The sequence below is a fragment of the Columba livia genome, chromosome 7, assembly GCF_036013475.1.
Source record: "Columba livia isolate bColLiv1 breed racing homer chromosome 7, bColLiv1.pat.W.v2, whole genome shotgun sequence".
Taxonomy (NCBI): Eukaryota; Metazoa; Chordata; class Aves; order Columbiformes; family Columbidae; genus Columba; species Columba livia.
Window position 1 is genome coordinate 12,423,170 of NC_088608.1, and position 20,651 is coordinate 12,443,820.

At 48.1% G+C, this 20,651-nt stretch overlaps 1 protein-coding gene across 5 annotated transcripts in view; it reads left to right on the forward strand.

The window, feature by feature from the left end:
• Positions 1-20,651, forward strand: part of LOC102090370 (uncharacterized) — a 46,856-nt gene extending 26,205 nt beyond the window's left edge. For 2 of the 5 annotated variants that reach the window (XM_065070588.1, XM_065070589.1), the window contains exons 2-8: positions 4,736-4,854; positions 6,514-8,243; positions 14,140-14,314; positions 15,069-15,273; positions 15,710-16,332; positions 17,966-18,111; positions 18,935-20,651. In XM_065070588.1, the coding sequence (XP_064926660.1) occupies positions 6,676-8,243; positions 14,140-14,314; positions 15,069-15,273; positions 15,710-16,332; positions 17,966-18,111; positions 18,935-19,730 (3,513 nt within the window). In that variant the 5' untranslated portion in view covers positions 4,736-4,854; positions 6,514-6,675 and the 3' untranslated portion in view covers positions 19,731-20,651. The remainder of the gene's footprint in view (positions 1-4,735; positions 4,855-6,513; positions 8,244-14,139; positions 14,315-15,068; positions 15,274-15,709; positions 16,333-17,965; positions 18,112-18,934) is intronic. The other 3 variants (XM_065070590.1, XM_065070591.1, XM_065070587.1) reach the window with 2 other exon arrangements.

Genomic DNA, 20,651 nt, shown 5'->3' on the forward strand with positions numbered 1-20,651 from the left:
CTCCATTCCCTCTGCTGCATTGTCAGCAGGACTGTTGGAGCAATGTTGCCCAAGAGACTGAGTGGTGCGTTGGTGAAACAAAAGGGGAAACACTTTCCCAAAACAAGGAATCAAGAGGGAACATAAGTCACCTTGAAAATATGCTGCCTGAAATCAGTGTGCTGGGATGCCTGTCCTTAGAGGTAGGCTGGAAGTACTGTGTCATCACAGCCTCTCTGAAGGAGGAACGCAAGAAGAAAACCATGCTGTGACACAAGAAGGAGAAGCTGCTCAGACTTGAAGAGCAGGCAGAAAAATTCATCAAAGGTACTGCTGCCAAGTGCACAGATGCGTGGAGCTTAAAAACCCCACAGAAAATGAGCCAGTAATGCCCAAGACCTTCAACTGATTCCATAATGTTTTGAGATTAGATTTTCCACTGCCTTGAGATTACTTAGCTGGCAACTGGACCAAAATAGAAGTTCAAGTGAAGTTAAGGTGATTTCTATGCTCTCCCTGGTGGAACTGCATGTACCATAGCAGGATGTTCCCATGATGATCAACGGATAATGTGGCAGATTCTTCTCTGGCACATCTGGCTGGCACATGCATACCTTTGGGCTGCCCTTATCAGCCAGCTCTGACCATGGCCAAGATCAGTTCTTTTTCTGGAGGTAATGGTGATGATGCTTCAGAAGTAGTGACTGTTAAGCAGTAGCCACAGATGGGCTGTGTAAACTCATGTTGAATGCAGTGGGATGGAGGAAGAGTTGGGGAAGAAGTGGGGGCAAAAAAATATAGCCAAGAATGAGAAGAGATGTGAAAGGAAGAAAACTGTCAGACAATATAATGTGATAAGGCAAGCAGCTCATTGCACAGCAGAAATTTAATGTCATTGCCTGTTCTCTCAGCAACCTCCTAGACCCTGGGCTGAGCTCAGTCTTCAGAGGTTCAAGAGAGATGTTCCTCATGCCAAGCTGTCTCTGAGATAACATTGTTCATGTTTGTGATTAAGCTGAGAACACAAGGACTATAAATACAGTGAGCAGACTATCGAGCTTATGGTTTTCTCCATATTACCTAGTTTTGTAACCAAGATGGTAGTTGTTCCTCTTGTTTGCTATCCTGGTTTGTGACATGGAACAGACAATGAAAGCAGTGATGATACTGTAAACTCAGGGAAAGTTACACTCCGCTGTTTAGGAAAAGAAACCCAGGAAATTGTACCAGTTTAGATACTTTCTGTGGCTGTACCTCTCCTGCTGCAATTAACAGACACTATGTAAGCCCTGTTCCTGTTTCACCTGCTAGAACAGACAAAAAAAACCCAATAAATATAACTGCTGTCACCCAATCATCCTACTGCATCAACTAGTTCCTGGTTAAGTGAACAACTAAGAAAGCAAATACAGCCAAAGCACCTTTATTTCTCTTGTTAACCTTTAACTTGAAAAAATAGAAGTATCTGGCATTCTTTCCCGTGAGATTGCTGGTGTTCTGCTAAGCAGCTGAAGTGATATGCCTGACACAGCAGTAGACAGATCATGCTGTGTCCATGAGGTTTGCTGTATCAGATAGCAAAAAACTCACAGTGGTATCATAGCTTGCTAAAATCCCTTTTACAGCTCTTTGAAATGTGCCTTTCACATCCTTCTAGCTGGTTAGATCTCTGAAATAAAAGGGAGACTGTACTCCAGAATAAACCAACCTCTGTTCAGTGGTGTAATTAGCAAAACCCAATGCAGAGGAATTAGAATAAGACGTGAAGGTTAATTTAATCTCTTATTTCATGATTGAGTGACTCCGGTTACTCCCTCCCCTGGAAACAGGAGTTTGGTATGATGGCCATGACTCAGAAGTTAATTTGTTTGTGACTGAGATGTTGTAAATGTGGAGAGGAGAAAATGTGCCAGACTCACTTGATCTTTCTGATCAAGGCAGGAGAGGCTAGATGATAGCAAGCTGCTCTCCACCATCTCATGGAACAACCTTCCCTGTTTGACAAGTCTGTCGAGCAATTCTTGCCGCAGTGAACTCTGCAAAGCAGCACTGGCAAACCTACTCAGCCCTGCCACATTTGGTGGCCTCTTTCCCTTGTGAGGCTCTGTGGTCCCCTGTCCTGATGTCCCTGGATTCCTTGGACATGACTGGTCCTCTCCATAATGCTTTTCACCAGCACTGAACAGCTTATCCCATGCTTGCCTGCTTCATCCTCCTGACACTTCGTCTGGTGCTTTGCTGGGAAGGTCAGCCAGGAAGAATGCTTATGTGTATTGGAAGGAATAATTTATCCTTCAAGCTTTAATCCTCAAGAAATAAGTTCTTTGGGGGGATTTTGCAGGAAAATTAAGGTTAGTGGCAAATCTCCAAGCAAGCACTTATCAGAGTAGTGGAGAAGAAGTTGATTAAACAGAATCACATGGTAGAAAATAAGCTGAGCACACGATGCCTTTAGTCTTATGCTCACTTAAGGCGTGAGGCTCATAACCACCAGGAGCTTTTCAGTCCCTGAGCCAGAGAACAGGCAAATGTTGCACAGACTACATGATCAAAGAGCAATGATGTGCTATTCCCACAGCAGCAACCAACACTAAGCTCTTTTTTGCTATTTGGCCTGGAATAAGTCAGTTTTGGCCTGGAGGATTACTAGGCTAGAATAAATCCCTAGCTTGGGGGAAGTGTGGACCAGGTGGGTCCTTTGCCCAGGTGGGTAAACAAAGGAGTGCAGCATCAACCCATAGTGCTCACATACACCAGGGAATAGCAGAGAACTGGCAAGTCACTGCTTGGTTTAACTGGAAGAGAACACAGGTTGCATTAGGACTGCTGTGTACCTCTAGGAGAGAGTAAGTTACGACCCTGAGTTGGGTTACTGTGTGAGAGATCACCATTTCCTTCTCTCCATTGCCTCACACTTCTGTGGCATTTGCTAGTTTGCGTACCTGGGGTCCATTGCTGTAGCTATAGACTGTAGTTATACCTCCAGGGTGGTGGAAGGCCAAACACTTTCATGTTGCTGTAGTTCCCAGTGTTTCTTCAGTGGTGACTATGTAAGGCTGCAGCTAAATATTCTGTATGAACAATGAGCCTGCAAGGATGTGCTGAAAGATCATCTTTAGCATATCAACCATAAGTACATGAACTCAGATGCCTTTTTTCTGTCTCTATCTCATGCTCTCCTCCAGAAGAGTGCCTAGAACATGCTTGTGGTCATGTTACTTTAAAGCTGAGTGTGTAAACACATGCTTTATATTATAGTAGTGTCACTCACTTGACAAATGCAGGCATCTGAGCTGAAACTCTGATGCTGTTGCTGTGTGCCATGAGGAATGGAGCACAGGAACAGGGGAATGAGGGAGAAGGGCTCAGTGTTTCCTGGTTATGGGCCAGGTCAGAATTATCTGATGTTTTAGAGAGTCCCCTGCTTTCTTCCTGGTCCAAGCATCTCTGGGCAGCGGGGAAAGCAGCCTGTACCTCAGCACAGCTCGTTCCGCTTCGCAGGTCATGACTTGGGCTGCAGTTGACCTGGGTGATCACTGAAATTAAGCTTTGCTACCTGACATGCAGTGCACAGCCCACAGAGTAGTGACATTGGGGTAATGGGCAAGATTTGAAGAGTTTAATAGGAAAGAGATGGGTGGAGTGACAGGGAAGAAAGGTGCTCCCATCTAAGCTGGCTGTTGGGAGATTTCCGCAGCTGCCTTGCAAGCGTGAGGTGACACAGAACTGACGGGTTTCTGAGGCTCCCCCTCACTGCAGCCAGGGCACTGCACCCCCTTGAACGCCCGCTTCTGAGCTACATCCCCTGCGCACCTTGCTCTGAGCTCTCCTGACAGTATCAAGCGGACCTCCCATGTCTTAGACCAATAAGTCACTTTTTAGAGAAAGAAAATTCAGCTCTGATGGGTGACTAAGGTTAAAATAAATTGTTTGGAAATAACATTCCCCTCTTCCTCCACCTAATCCAGTAATTTTTGGTGCCTGCCTACATGTCAGCGAACCCTGCCCAGCCTCCTCTGGGAAGCCTCTGTCTCCTGCCGTCTCTCACAACCGTGTGGGGCTGTTCTCTGTCTTCTCTGGGTTCTCCACTCTGCAAAACTGTCTCTGCTGCCCCTCTCTGTCCGTCCCTCCCTGTGCCACGTACCTGAGCAGGCAGTGGCCTGTGCCACCCGCGCCCGGTGCCATTGCAGCTGTCCTGCAGCCCAAAGCAGGTCAGCATGATGGATCCTGGTGATAAGTTTCCACCTGAAGAGAGACTTCAAGGACACAAGTCAATTGTATTTAAAGTGTTGCCTCATCTGTTGGTAAAGGGAGCAGCCACAGACAGATCCCAGTCTGTCGTTTCTATGTCTCTGCTTCCTTGCTCTTCTCATGACTGCTTTTCCCCTTGCCTCTGCACTTTCTTCTCCAGCTCCCTCATTCTCTCACACACACACACACAGCTTGCCAAGCAAGTGCTGGTTTCTTTTCAGGCTTCGCTGTATGTAGTTCCCTGCCTTGGGCAAGGACTGCTTTATTTTCAGCTCTCAGTACAGCAAGGGTTGTTTTCTCTTTCTACTTGGTCTGAAAGCAGAGTGCAGAAAGTACACAGTGGCTTTTAGTCCCATGGCTGTGAGCTGATCACAGACCAACCTGACAGGCCATGGCATCTCTCATTAACAGCACTTTATCACAGGATCCCTTCGGCACTACCAGGAGCCCTGTTCCCTACTCAGTGACTGGCGCTCACATCATCTCATTCTCTCTTTCTTGACAGATCATGTTATAACCTATGATCACAGAAAGTCCTGATCCTCACGTTTCTCTGCTGTCACCTGTGGGCTCCTCCAGAGCCGTGAAGAAGGGGGATCTCCAGCCCCACCATGGGAAGACTGGGTGAGAAGTGCCTGTGACATCTTGGGGAGCAGCTAAACCTTTAGAGCTAGTTCTAATTTTTATTTTTAGCAATTATGAAGGACAGAAATAGTTCTCCATTCAGCAGCAATCCACAAGAACAGCTCTGCCTTCCCTCTCTGGGGCTAGATTAGAGATAGCTTCATTAACGCAGGGAAAGTTTGCTAATTTGAACCACTCTAAGCAAGGGATGAATCAAGTAACCAGCACGATTGGCTTCCAGGCAATGCGTCACCTCAGACTTTCCCTCAGATGGAAGATGTCTCTTGGTGTCTCATATGGTTAGATGCCTGAGGTGTTTTATCCTTCAGGGGGCAACAAGCCTCTTCATTCCTCTCTTGGTCAAGGTGGCTGTGCTGCCTGAATTGTTGACAGTGTGTGGAGAACCCAGCTGCACTACAAAGCAAATAGTCTGGGCTGTAACTCACATGGTCTCATCTTGCTTCACCAAGACCTCTTCCTGGGTGTTTTACCTGGTTGGTTCTGAGACTAGAGACTATCTGGTACTAGAGACCGTTGTCCCACCATCCCAACTTTATGTTGCCCTTACAAACCTCAGACTAACCCCATATCCCCTGCCCAGTCTTGTTCTCATTTACCTATGGCACTCACTCATTCCCTTTGCCTCTGTTTGCCAAGGGAGGGAGTGGACAGTGCTGTAGCAGACACTGATGTCTTATGTGACTGCTGGCAAGTCCATGAGGTCTAAATCCTTAGGAGAAATTTGGTGTCTCTCCATTCAATGTAAGGAGGCTCTTTCCACTTCCAAGGATGACTTAAATACTTAGCCTACGTCCTGCTGGTCCAAACTGAAGTTTTGAGATTTGATTCTCTACATTGCTCTGAACATGTGATTTTGTCATTTAGGTTCCCTGGGCCTTACAATGCTGAACAAAGATCACAGGAACAGCCTTGGGAAACACACCTTCTCTTTCTGGGCCACCACTGAGCTGTCGTGGGGGGTGATCATTTGGGCCTATTGCTAAAGGGTCAGAAGGGTGCATTTGTGAAAGGTGCCTTTGCACTGGAAAGGCCTTGGAAATGCTTGGCTACCAGTCACTAAAAAACGTGCATCTTCCCTGTGAAGGGTAAATCAGAGCACCGAGGGGCTGTAGTGTGACTCTCAGGGACAAAGCCACCACCAGCCAGCCGCCTTCTTCCTCCATGCTACTTGAGCCTTCCAGGAGACCACACTGTCATGTCATCCTTTGCCACTCCCAGCCTCCTCCTTTTAAGCCACACAATCTTGTCTGCACCCCATTTGAGGGAAAGAACTTCACTTTCCTCTTTCAAAGCTCCCATCTCCTTAGCACTGCTGTGTGAGTGAGCTGGGCTGGCAGCAAGTGCTTTAGAGTATTTGTCACTGGAGTTGAGCATTGTTATAGTGAGGGAATTGCTGAGGGTAGGTAGGATAAACTTCTCCAAAATTCAGAGGGGTAGTGTAAGGCCACTGTTGGCTTGGCTAGAGATGGAAAAGATTCCCTGCCCCAAGCCCCGCAGCTTGTCTCCTAGTTATGCTGCTCTGTTTCTACCCAAGCTGTTAGTGTTTGTCTTCTGCATTCCCTGGAAGCAGACCTGCTATTGCATCCTGCAAGTCATCACCAGGCTGCTTCAGTAACTCATCTTTCCTTCCATTCACAGGTCTTCTACTCATGGCGACTCAACCCATGTGAGAGCTCTCTTTTGCGAGCACCCAGCAGCACGCTTTGCTGTCTGTGGACATTGACTGGCATCTAAGCGACATCCCAGCTCCCTCCTCTCCCCCTAGACGCCACTGTCTTAGAGCCTCCATGTGCATTTGCTATGACATACATCAGTGTTGATGAGAGACAGGAACACTGCCGGGTGATCTTGAGCTGCCAAAATAATCAGCTCTGTGCACAACATGGCTTAAAGGATTTTTCGGTTAGCAGCATGCATCCACTAAAGAACCTAGACACTCAAATTTTCTCTGGGGACTTCCACACTCCAGACTCCTGCCACACGGGCAAGGCACCTTTGGCCAGTCCTGTGGAGAAGCGGATGTATCGGAGCGTGGAGAACCTGCACTGGGCAACCGCTGCTGACTCGGGGCTGTATTCTCACTGCCGGAGCCTGGATAACGAGATCATCTTTCGCTATGGTGGCACCAGTCAGTGGACGGAAGGTTGTGTGGATGCGGCCCCAGTACAGAACACATCGGACTCTCTGAGAAACCTTTCTCTGCGTGCTAAAGAGACATCACGATCAGCACAGAATGTGCTCCTCCCTCCCTTTGCCAAAGTGCCTCAGTGGCTTTTCCCTTCAGCAGAGGATAAAGGCCTACACGGGGATGCCAAAAAAGAGCTGAAAGAGAAGCTGAGGCTGCACAGCAGTAAGGTGACAGAGCCCTGCAAGCCAGTGCGTCCACAGGCAGCCCTGTCTGACCTGATGGCCCAGGAGTTTTTTGAATGCCAGATGTGCCGGCAGTACAAGAATGGTTGTGCTGTCAACTGCTGCACGGTTTTGGTGGAACACACTGCTCTCAGGCACAGCCTCACAGGGAGGCAGAGACTGTGTTTTGCACACAGGATCATCAGTCCAGAAGACATCAAGCAGGAGGCTCAGAGGAGGCTTCAGCTTCGAAGGCAGAATAGCTCCCCCAGTTTGCCCCTTCAGCATTCTGGGGAAAGCCATGAGATGGCCAAATCCAGAACAACAGAAACCCTGGAACAATATAGTGGGGAAACAGATGTCAAAACCACATTGGGACAGAGCAAAAAAGGCCGCTGCAAAGGGAAACTCTACATCCCCACCTTTGAGGAATTCAAGCAGATGAGAAGTAAGGAGGGAAATTCATCTGCCATCAGCAGTGGGCCAACAGAGAGCTTGAGTAAGGGTCTGCCTGCAAACCAAACCCTGGAGGTGAACGATAAGAATGTCTGTCCAGAAGCTCTGGGGACCAAAGCTGTGAATGAGGCTGCTGTTACAGTGGAGGATGACGATGATGTGTTCCATGAAAACCACACCTCTGCTGACTTTTCCCAATATCCAGCCACCTGGGGTGGTTTCAGAATGAACAGCCCTGAGGTGAAGGACAGACCCTTCCAGATCTCCAGCCCGGATAGACCCCCAGTCCCCATTTGCTCTAGCCCTATTCCACGATCACCATTGCAGGCAGTATCAATACACAGAACTGGGCAGGAGATCTTCAGTGATGAGCAGCAGAAAGGAGAGACAAGACAATTAAATGATGTCCTCCACCTTGCAGGGCAGTCACTGGCTTCTGAAGCCCAGTCCTCTTGCTGTTCATCGCTGCTGTTAGAAGCCACGGACTTATCCAGCTATGGAGCTAAGCTACAAAAAATGAAGGATGAATTCATAGGTTCAGCCCTGGAACTTATTAAGAAAAGGTAACATGTTCTGTGGGGTCACCTGAAAACACCTCCCCTGTTAACAATCTGGTCTCTATCCTGATACACACATTTAACTCCTGTAGCATAAATATGCTGCAGGCAGAGCCCTTCTTCTTAGGATCTCTGATAGCCACGTGAACCTGTCTTTAAGCTGTTGAGCTTAAACTCCATCTTTTTGTGGGATTAAACATCAAAAAGCATTTTCATCTAGACTTTGCCTTTTCGTACACCTTAATCCTGCACAGACAGCAGCCATTAATAGTCCTGACACCCAATTTCCCACCCATTTCATCTCTGTAATAACTTGTTGAAAGGTCTTTTTTCTTTTTTTGGACATCTGTTAAAAGTAGAAGACAGTAGAAGGATACAGGGAACTAATATGATTTCTTTGAAAAAAGGTGCAGAGTCTGTCCTGTCACTGCACACATGAATTCAGGTAGTGTGACGTGCGGCAACAAGCACTTTCACTTGCTGCCTGTACAGAGTGAACTGGCAAACAAGTGAGAGCAAGATGGTGCTGCAAGTCTTTAACCACCCTCTGGAGACCAGCCCAGGCAGCCAGTGAAAGTACTTACAAATACTGTCCTTCTGCCAACTCAGTGTAAGCGGTGACAGAAAATACTTGTATAAAGCCTTCCTCCCTCTTCTCCAACCAGGGTTTTCCCCTTCTCTGGGTAAGGTTTTCACAAGGACACTGCAGCCCTGTTACCTTCCCCCTGCCAAAGAAACGGGGATCCCTTCCTATGCAGGTAGGTAGACCAATGAGAATCAGCAAAGTTCTGGAAGCTGGGAATTTGGGGCAGCTATCACTGTCTTATCACTAGATAAGGTTGATGGCAAGAGGAGGAGTAAATGTTGCTGGAGTTGTTTGTTTCCATACACATGGCGTTCGGGACTAGCTTTGCCAAGGATTGCATTTGACTTGGTTCCTGGCTGCTTCTGCCATCCACTGATGTTGTGTGTGAAATGCCAGGGCATCAACCTTGTACACTGACTTGGTATTTCTGGCATGCTAGAGCTCTGAGACTGTACCCAGATTTTAGAAGAGATGATAGTGACTTCAGCACAGGAATGACAGTTGTCTAAAAGAACTTCTGGGGAGCTGAAGCTCCCCTTGTAGACAGAGCCAGAGTGACAAGCAGAAATATTTCTGCAACTTGATAATCCAAAGGAAAGTAGGTGGTGTCACAGCCCTAAATGCTTCCTTCAGTTGTCCAACCCAGCATTTATGCTTTTGTTCTAGAGTATGAAAGCGCAATAAAGAAACAGATGAGAAAGTTATGGTATGCAGCCCTTTTCATTGAGTAGGCTATTTTTATTTTATTATGGAATACACAGTACGGCACAAGCCATGAGTAAGAGCATAGGAACAGCTGTCTCCAGGCAGATCAAAGGTTTGACTAGAATCTGAAGCCTGAGGTGTCTGTAGCAAAGTACACAGGAATGGGGTAGTGCCTATCATCTTTCTTCCCAGTACTCTCCCAGAGTCTGAACACTTTCTGCCCAGGGCCTTTATGGTTTCAGTGGGGTTTCTGTGCTTTTAATATCCATGGTGGTTTTTGTTTCTGTGTGTTCAGTCTCTCTAGCTGGATTTGTTAAATTATATGAGTTGGTTTCATTAACACCAAAATGACAATTGATCTAAAAATGAGAATGAAAGTGGTTCCACTTTTTGGAGAGGTTGTTTCATGTGAAGAAACCACTCTGGCCTGTTTATTTTCTGTACTAATAACAAATAATGGTAAAGATTGTAATTTCTTCAGGATAGCAGGAGGAAGGTAAGTCTGTTGCCAGTGCCAAAATACTGGTTAGTGCGAAACTCCAGTTTCCTTTGTCTGGTAATTTCTCAGTTTTCCATCATTTTTACCTGAGACTGTAAAGTGCCTGAATATTGATTTATAACTCAAGCTGATTCTCACTGTGGAGGTGGGACACTTTTTGTCTGGATGTTTTGGGTCCTAAATTATGATCGCTGACATCCAAGTCACATTTTTATGTCTCAAACGAGCTGAAAGCTGGGGTTTTGGTCCTATTTCCGTGATACAGAGCTCAGCAGGCCTTTGATAGAGATGTTGTGATGGAGTATCACAGAATAACTGAAATTGTCTTGTCTTTCTAGTCATTCTCTGTGTTACAGTTTTGCAAAGCACTCTTGTCTGGTGAGTTAATTGCCTCCCTAGTAACTCATAGTTAATTACTTAAGACTCCTTCAAATGGCTTAATACTTCAGCAATGGAGATCTGATTTTCAGCTTCATAATTATGGTGGCTTTAGCCTCCCCGTAGGTCATGGGATATCTTTAACTTAGATGGTAGTCCTGGTGGGGAAAGGCTGTTGAGATTTAGGTGGATACCCTGTATGCATTTCGATATATAGTCCACTCTGAACTTTTTTAAGTAGCAAAATGTTCAGGATAAGGACATGGAAGGACCTTGTCTACAAAACGGAGGACAAGGTGACAACTAAAACCTGCACAGGGAAGCAAAGAGCATGACTAAGAAGGCTTCCTGAAAAGAGTGGCGGGCTGTGCTTGGGATGACAGCGGGATGGTGGGTACAGTAACAGCTTCTCATAGCAGAGGACTCCAAGTCTGGAAGGCCGGTGCCAGCAGGGAAGAAGCGGACAAAAAATGTTTCCATAGTCAGAAAGAATCAGAACATGTGGAAAGACTGAGAACTGCTGGCCTGGGCAGGGATGTAACCATGAAGAATCCTGGAGATACTGTGAGGGAAACCAGGTGTGTTTCCAGTTGTACACGGCACACCCAGTGCCTCTGCTTCCATGAGATTCAGAGATAATGGCAAAAAGATTTATAAGGACATTCAGAAAGAACCTGTCCTCCGGTACTGGCCCAAGCACATAGAATCATAGAATGTCTTGAGTTGGAAGGGACCCACAAGGATCGAGTCCAACTCCTGTCTCTGCACAGGACAACCCCACAGTTCACACTGTGTGTCTGAGGGTGCTGTCCAGTCTCTTCTTGAACACTGTCAGGCTTGGGGCCGTGACGCCTCCGTGGGGAGCCTGTTCCAGTGCTCCAGCACCCTCTGACATCATCTGTCTTGGAGAGAACAGGGAAAACTGACACCAACCCCAGGCAGAAAACTCCTGTCCCAGTAGGTGATTTGATCCTGCAGAAGGGAACGCGGCAGAGTCCCCCCTTCTGCAGCTCTGCCTGAGAGCAGAGGTTGAGCAGGCGTTGCTGTAGATCTGTTGGCAACACAGAACTCTGCCAGGGGCAAAGGTTAAAGGAGCAGCCCTAAATTTGGTTCGTACAAAATGGTGTGTGTCCTCCCTGTTCTGCCTGCATCCCTCTGATCACACTGGTGGTGTGGTGCACAGTGACTGCTCTGTGGAGCAGCATTACACCCACACGGCATGGCCAGTGCATCATGCAGGAGGGATCTAACCAGAAGCAAAGCAGTCTAACCAGGGATGAAGAAATCTCCTTTCACACAATGTGGGCTCTGCATCATTGCCTTTTTCATCCCTAGCTGACCAACCATGGGGTAGGCAGAATTTCTCAATCTCCAGTCTCACTTCCTTAGCTCAGCTCTCTGGGTAGTATCAGCTCTTGTTCCATTGCAGGTCATGCGTTCAGATTATTTTTTAAAATATCCCTATTAGGTTATGGAAACCACAATAAGCAGTGGCATCTGGTCTGCAGACCTTATCAGCAGAGAGCTGCTGTCAGCTTCACTTAGAGGAGCAGTAATACTCTGGAGTACTTTTCATGTTTAAGTGGATGATCTTGCAACACTGTAAAAATGACAAACGAGAGCTCAGCTTCTCTCTGGGAGTACGGTCTGTATGGTGGGAGGTAGTGTGATCAAGAGGAGAAGATAATATTCCAGTTCTGAGCTCTGCTACTGATCTTGGACACATCCTGTTGCCTCTCTATGCCTCAGCATTGTCTCTGCTTTCTGCGTGTTTCAACCAGAAGCTGTTTGAGCAAGAGCAACTTTTGGAAATGGTGGTTTTCCGGCAGTGGCGGATCCTTTTCAAGAGCTTTTTTGCTCCCTAACCTCTGCCTTCCTTCCCACAGGTATACCGAGCTGAACTGTTCATACTTTACCCAACTCAGTTAAACACAGATGAAATATCTGGCTGGGAATACATGAGAGAGGATATTTTTTTAAACCCCGGTCACTTCAAGACTGATTTTAGATCATGGCCACATAGCCAGTTGCACTGGACTGACAGAAGTTGTTGGTACCCCAAATGTGGCTGGGAATGGGAGGGAGGAAGGAGACGGGAATCTGTTAAGCCAGGCCAGGCCCATGACAGGACCACAGCCTTGCTGTGTGCCTGTGCTGCTCTTACTGCAACCCTGGACAGGGGACAATGCAGTCCGTGCTGCAGACTGCTCTGTGACAGCACTGGTGTTGGTATCCCTCATCTACAGGCTGAGGAGAAGAGGCCAGGAGGGGTGAAGTGATGCTTCCAAATCCGCATGGTGGGGAGTTGGCACAGGACAAAGTAAAAACCAGGAGCCTGCTGTTAGTTCTGTGCCTTTGCTGTGCAGCCATGGCTAAACTCTTTAAGGTGGTAAATCCTCTGGTAGTGTCAGCTGGAACCTGGAAGCATAAAAGGAGGAAGATGAAAGAGCATCAGCTGGAAAGTTGCAAACCAACTTTTCTGGCCTGACAACAGAGCCAGTTTGTGTTCTGGGAGATTTGTTCCCTCTTCAATGATTTCAGTATTGGCCGATGGTTTGTTACCAGAGCCAACTGTCATTCATTGTAAGGAAAATGCCCATCTGTTTCATGTGTTTTCTTCTAGCTGGCAGTGTTGGAATTGCACATTAGCAGTATGACCTTCCAGCATAAGTTCACAAGTGAAGCCTTTAAGAAGCAGATTTTTGTCATATGAGACTTTTGTTAAGTGTAAAATACATGCATAACCTGAAATATGCTCCAGACACTGGCTTCCTGTATGTACCAGCATCCATATCCAGTCCTCACAGCCTTTCTTATTAAAGGAATCCAAGCCCATAAAAATTAAGTAAACCCAAAATGGAAAAATTAATATTCTTCCAAGCAAGCTTCATTATGCATGGAAATAAGGTGTCTTTAGAGAGTCTGTTAAAAAAAAAGTATCACCAATAGTATCACAAACTTCAGACTGTCACTACTCTGTCAAGTCAGTGGTTTTGCACCAGACTCTGTCTGTCTGGAGAGGCGGTTTTGTCTACAGGTGGGAGAACATGGGGTTGGAACTGCCTGCCTGTATCAGCCAGGCCAGGCCCTTGTTAGCACCAGGCAGCTGTGACTAAGAGTGTCCCAGGATTGCCAAGTGAGAAAAACAGACTGTGCCAATTTTACAGGACTCTTAAAGTGCACCAAAAGGCCTGATATGGAGTTCACTGAAGGCAGAGGGAATCATTCAGTGGTTTCAGTGGGCTTGGGATCATATGGGATGAAAAACAGAGGGAAAGCTCTTTTAATCCTCTAATCTCTTCAAAGTATTATGATTTTTAGCAGGCAATTTTCTTCCAGATGAGCAATATGGTTTCTGTGTTGACAACATCTCTTGAAATAGCAGCAAATATGGATATGGCCTACTTAGAAAGAGGTTTCTCTGGTCCCTATGGGAGAACCTCATGTTTTATGGACACAAAAATGCCCTGTGAACACCCGTGACTTGATATCCCAGACTGATGCTGGCTTGAGTGCAATTACCCGATTTGCGCTGCTATAATTGAGCTGTGTTTAGAGCCCCTGAAACACACGCACTGACATCTGTGCCAGCCAGTCTAGATTCCTGCCTGCACTTTCCCTGAACTGTTGCGGCTAGTTGTTCAAACCTGGGCTTACTACTCAGTGTCATCTGTGTCAGGAACAGCAGATGAACTATACGTGATGTTCATCAGAGTCCGCTTCTTCTCCTGCAGCTGCAATGCTGAGACTGCTGCCAAATCCCCCTCCGAGGGACGGTGTGATCTGAGGAAAGCTGATCTCCCACCTGCGGAGGACAGCCGGCAGCCCACAGCGATGTCCATGGCAACAGAGACCTGGGAGGACAAGCCAAGCAATGAGACATCCAGTGACACTCCACCTACAGGAAATGTAAGAAAGAGGAGTTCCCCTCTCATTTTGGGCACGCGTTCAGGTTTATTTTTCTTGCCAGAAGTTCTAAACAATCCCTTTGTTGTAGAAACTGGGCAGGCTGGGAACCTGGGATCTGAAATCACACCAACTCCCATGAGTGAATGAGCTCTGTGATAAGGATTTTTAGTGCCTATTTTATTACAGTTAATCAAACAGGAGTCAGTTTTGTGCCCTTGCCTATCTGCCGCTGCATCTCTTTTAGGGAGTTCAGCAATAACTTCTTTATAGCTTTCAGTGTTGCACCAGCCCCTCACTGCTGCACTGCCCAGATCAGACTCCCTCCTAGTCCCCGCTTGGTCAAACCGCTGATGTAGGTAAGGCATAGAGCTGGGGCTCCTGACCTCGCAGTGCTGAAACATTTGCAAAACAGAGGCAAACTAGTTCAGATCCCTGGAGGACAGGCTCAGCCCCACTTTAGGCCCTTAGCCAGGGCTCTGCCCTTGACATCTTCGTGACATCTTCGTGGTTATTCGACAGCTGTGATGCAGCCACTGTGGAGCCACTGTACTCAGAGGGTGAGGGGCCCTTGCTGTTAGGTCTAAGAAAGACAGAGGAACCGGGAGACAGATTTCCTAATGATCAGTAGCAGAGCTGCATTGACAATCCTAACACTGATGAGTTGCCTTTTCTCTCCTTTGGCAACTAAAGTCCAGTGGCTGCAAACCAGACACTGGTTTGACCACTGCTCCAAACCCACTTGCTTTTCCTGCAGACCCCCAGTCCCAGCTGCCGCCGGTCCAGCTCTGACATCGTCCATGAGAGCACGGAGGGTGCCAAGGCCCAGCGGGAGTGCCGGCTGCGACCGCACTTCAGTGACCCTATGCCGACAGACTCGGTGAAGAGGAAGCAGCTGGAGCTGAAGATTGCAGCTGCAGCACGGCAGCACGCACAGAAGCGCCGGCAGGAGCGAGACTACGGTACCTGCATTTTGCACACACAGAAGGGGTCAATGGGCCACATGCTGAGCCCTGCTACACTGGTGTAAATATGGAGTGACTCTGCTGGCCAGGGGGAGGGAAGCGTTCTGGGTTCTGAGAAGCGTTCCCAGATGTGCAAGGAATCAGGATCTACTGTGCTGTGTCTCTGTCCCTGCCTGGGGGATGGCAGGGGGAGAGACACCAAATGAGCTCACAGGTATGAGCAGAGCAGGGATGACAGGTTTCACCTGGGAGCCATTGTCTTTTGACCTCTGCCCTTCCCAGCAGCAAAACAGGAGGGGGGACAGCTAACAGCCCTGCTTTCACCAGATCTCCCACACCAGGGTTCCTGCCACTCATGGCTGTGCCAGCCTGAGCTCCCCAGATGAGCTCTGTGCAGCTGGCATTGCTTGTAATGGTTTGTGTCTTTTCTCAGGGCCAGTGGTAGCAAAAGCCAACCTTGGCCATGGTGGCAGCTTTGATGAGACCCGCCATGCCCCACGTGGCTCCCTCCGCTCCAGACATCATTGGAGCAATGTCAGCAGCCTGAGCACAGACAGCGGGATTGTTGGCGTGAACGATGCCCGGGATGACCTGGATCCCAGCAAGGCCACCCGGACCAAGTCAGCGGATGTGGAGAGGGCAGACAGTGGCATTGGCCACATGGCAGCCAGAAAGTGGAGGAACAGGGCATCCGAAACGCTGAGCTCCCTGCAGGCCTGGGAAGCCCACCGTCCCTGCACCGACTGTGGAGAAAGGGACCTCCCAGTGGAGACGGATGTGCAGAACTGCAATCAGAGGCGGGCTGACCTCTGTGAGAAATGCCGTAAGCGCAGGACGGAGCGCAAGGAGTCTGTGCTGGAGTTTGTCAACACGGAGGCCAGCTATGGGGAGGACCTGCGCATCATCAAAGAGGAGTTCTACCTCCCCATGCAGGCGGCTGGGCTGCTGAGCCAAGAGCAGCTCCTGGGCATCTTCAGCAACATCCAGGAGCTCATCGACCTCAATGAGAACTTTCTGGAGATACTCCAGGAAGAGATTGATCAGGCCTTTGACCAGGTATGATGCTGCATGCTCTAAAGGGGCCGGATCAGGCAGACAGAAGTAGGTTTTGTATTAGTGAGGCAGCATAGGTAGAGCAGAGGATCAGGAGGTAGGACTCCTGGGTTCTGGTCATCTACCTAGTCCCTTGTTACCTCAGCTATTGTAAGCCAGTGATTTCAGTGAGCCTGTGCCAGGTCAGAGCTGCTGGCCTCACTCTCTGCGGTGGTAGTGCTGCTGACACGAGCAGCCCATCAGCAGTCTAGTTCATTTATCCCATTAACAGGACGTAACTGTCCCATTACCAAAGTTCACTTGGACACTGATAAGAGTGTGAGCACAGGGACACAGAGCTCAGCTTGGGCTGGCTCACAGGCCACGCACTTGCTGACTTATTTCAGGCTGGCTTGAGTGTATTTGCCTTGGGATGCGGTTTATGAGAGCTTGCCTGTAGGCTGCTGTGGGGCCAGGCAGCACAGGGTGCTCCCTGTTCTGCTGACAGTTGGCACTTGGAGCTACTGATGCACCCTGCCTTGCAAAAGGGACTTTCCTACCCCACCAGCGTGATGGTCAAAGGGCAGAGAAATAGAAAGAAGACTCTAGAGCAGCAGACAATCACTGCAAAGGACAGATAATCAGCTCTACACCCTCCTTTCTTCAAGAAAGCAAAACGCACTTGTTGCTGTATCTGTTGCTTTGTTCTCAGGAAACATCCCTCTTCTCCCTCTCTGAAACCCTGCATGTCAGACCAAGTGACACATGTCTCAAAAGCTGGCGAATTTGACAACTACTGTCATGCACCTGGCACAGTGAAGACAGATGCGTTCTGTGGGTGTGATGTCCCCTGTGAATAATTTATTGAGACAAAGGCTTCTACAAACAGCTGTGGGCTTCTGTCTGCCTCCATGTTGCCCTTTGCAGTCGGAGCTCAGAACTGCACCAAAAAGCCACCAGTAGCCAGAGAGCTGCTCCCCTCTCTCTGCTCAAATGAGTAGTGATTGCAGAGCTTGTCAGCATACACCTTGACACAGCTAAGAGCATTGTGTGGCACCAGATTCTTACTAGTCCCTTATTTTATTACACATACAGAAACTGGAGAACAATTTAGCATAAAATTTATTTTTCTCTTAGGCATTAATGTAGCCAGTGAGAGCACAACTGAAGGAGACTGCTTCCCAGCCAGGCCTGTGCTGAGACCAGCTGCAGAAGTTGTTAAGTGCCATGTTTGTTACCTGAGTCACACACCTCCCCTGCCCATTTGCTCATGAACACTCCCTGTTAATTTGTGCACTGCTGCATTAGCCTGAGGGCAGACCTGCCACCAAGAAGGGTCCCAGTGTGACTTGCAGGCTCACTCTGGCCTCTGGCCTTTGAGTTCCTCCTCTGGTGAGCTGGCCAAGCCCACAGAAGCAGAGAAGACATCTCTGCCTGTGCAGAAGTACAAAGTTAGACCAGCTTTCCTTCCCTTCCCCATGCACTGCTTCGCCCCAGACCTGCAGGGATGGCCTTTCCACCAGGACAGGTGAGCCCAGTTCCACCTTTGGGCTGGTATTGACCCTGCAGTAGATTCATGCTGGTAGGACTGAATGTGGGCTCCATGCTTGTGCCTCTCCCGAGCTGACCCAGCGGGGGCTGTGTTGCATGCTTGCAGGGTGATGATGACCTGATGACCGTGTGTATCGGTGAAATATTTCTGGAGTTTGTCAACATGCTGCCAGCCTTCCAGACCTACTGTCTTCAGCAGTCTTCCTCCGTGAATATGCTCAATGCGCTGGAGAAGGAGAAGGAGTTGCTCAGGTGAGAAAAAGGCTGAGTGTGTTCTTCCAGGCTTTGGGGACAGGAGGGCACCAGCCTGAGGCCAAAGCCTTTGTCAGCAAAACTAGATCAAAGTTTTGATGCTAATGTTCTTCAGTGATGAGCTGAGTAATTTACTTTCAAAAATGCATCAACCCCTTGATATCTCCACTGAGGCAGCCAGTTGGTCCCCAGCTTTACACTGTGTTTTGTGGTACCAGTGTTTGCCCACTGACCACTGGGCTGAACTTTGACCAAATAACACCCAACTGAGAACAGCTCTCAGTCCCAACACCAGAACAAGCTTTGGATTTCCACTGGGGAAGACCACTGTGTGGAGCATGCATGACTTGAGTTAGTTTCCCATTCCTAGTCCTGGCCTATTGGGCAACGTCAGGCAAGTCACTTCTGTTTCCACTGCAACAGCTTAAAATGATGACTGTACCAAATTCTTGTTTAGTGTGCTCTGTAATCCAATGATGAAAGGAGCTAAAAATTAATGTAATTTGATAGAAGCTCATGTATCTGCCTGGGGCCTACGTCAGTGTGTACCAGAGAAAGTTCACACCCTCGTTTTACAACAATTTATAGAAGACTGCCAGGATGTTACGTGCTAGTGTCACAGGCACCTCATCAATGTTCTGCACCTGAGCACAGCTGCAGAAATTGTTGTTAGTTTTTGACAGGACAGAATTCACAAGGCTGTGAAAAACAGAGGGGAGGGCTGCAGGGCCCAGCAGCTGTCAGCTGTTCATTTGCATTTAGGATTGCAGCATCTGCTGGCAGAACAGCCACCATTTCATTCCATGCTCTTAAATCCCTACAGAATATTCCTCAATGTCTCCCAGAATGACAACACAGCACTGCGGCGGATGAACTTGAGGTCCTTCCTGATGGCCCCTTTGCAAAGAGTCACCAAGTACCCGCTGCTGCTCAGCAGAATCATCAAGGCCACCACCGAGTACCACCCAGATCATGGCAGCCTGCGAGAGGCCAAGAGCCGCATCGAGTCGCACCTGGAGCACATCAACATGAAAACCAAGCAGGAGGGGAACACGTGGACCCTCCGCTCCTTCCGCCAGGACAGCAAGAAGAAGAGGGAAGTCATCAATATTGAGATGAGAGAAACTGCCCTCAAAACTGTAGGTTGGCTGCGAGAGGAAACGCGATTTGTGATGGAGGGGCCTCTGCAGCTGGCCCAGCCCCCTGATGGACAGTGGGTGAAGAAAGGCAGCAAGACCCTGAAGTTCCAGAACATGCAGGTCCTCCTCCTGGTGAACATGAAGCGTGTGTCTGAGTCCAGCCTGGAATCAGCTGAGCCAGGGCCTGTGAAGGATGCCGTGCTGGTACTCATCAGGGACAAAAATAACGGGAAGTTCCATTTGCTCAGGGAGCCCTTGAGGTTGAGTAATTGCATCGTCTCCACTGATCCTGACAGTGACGACACTTTTGAACTCATTGAGATCAGGCGGGAGGCGTTTGTGTTCCGGGACAGCGACCGGGCACGGACTCACCACTGGTTCAGGCAGATCAGGCGGTACTCGAGGGAGCTGGGCTCCTGGAAGAAGCGGCGGAACGCGCTGCCCAACATCATGATCAGCACCCCTCACACCAGGCCCTGAGTCCTGCCCGGGCAGCAGCCAGGGAGGCTCGGCTTGGCCAGTGCCACCTGCAAGGACCATCGAGAGCCTCGGTGGCTTGAACTTGCTCTGCTCTGTGGACAACACAGGGAGGAGTCTGGTCCACCAGGACTCTTAGCGCCACTGGAACCAAGTGATATGGTGTAATTCTGGTCTTCACCCTCAGAACTCACAGCCTGTTTTTGGCTGATGTACATACAGAGATGGGTTTCCCTCGAGGAGCAGATCTCTGGAGGAAAATACTGAGCTTAACCTGTTAATATTGCACTGCGGGAGAATGATGTATGATGCTTGCCATTGCATGGATTGTGTTGAAAGCCAGTCTTGACAACATGAGAAAGGTTTCCACCATTGACTGTATTTCATCAGCATTAGGTAAAGTCAGGGTCAAAATTAGGTGCAGTATTATGCAACAGGGGATGGAAGCTGGAGAAAATATGTTTTCCACCACTACTCCGAAGGACTATATTTCATTATTCACCTCTGTATATTCAGTCAAAATACTTGTTTAAAAAGAAAGATCTTTCATCTTTAATCCAAATCAAGTAGGTATCAATTCGCTGAGATACAGCTGCATGCACACAGAGAAAAAAGAAAAAAAAGCAGACAAGAATAAAAGGAGTTCTAGCTTTCTGACACAAACACCCCAAATATGTGTAGAACCTGTGGAAGAACAGTCTACCCCCACTGAAAGTCTGTTATTTAACTGACTTGGGGACTGGAACATAACGCTGCATCTGAAATATCTCAGAAGTGTATGTAAATATAACTCCACTATCACAAATAGTGAATTTAAAAGTTTGCAGTTATTTAAATGATGTAATCTAGTGTATTTCAAAATTTAATTGAAAGGAACAATTTACATTGTACTGTAGAGTAACATAAAAGGTTTTAATAATTATA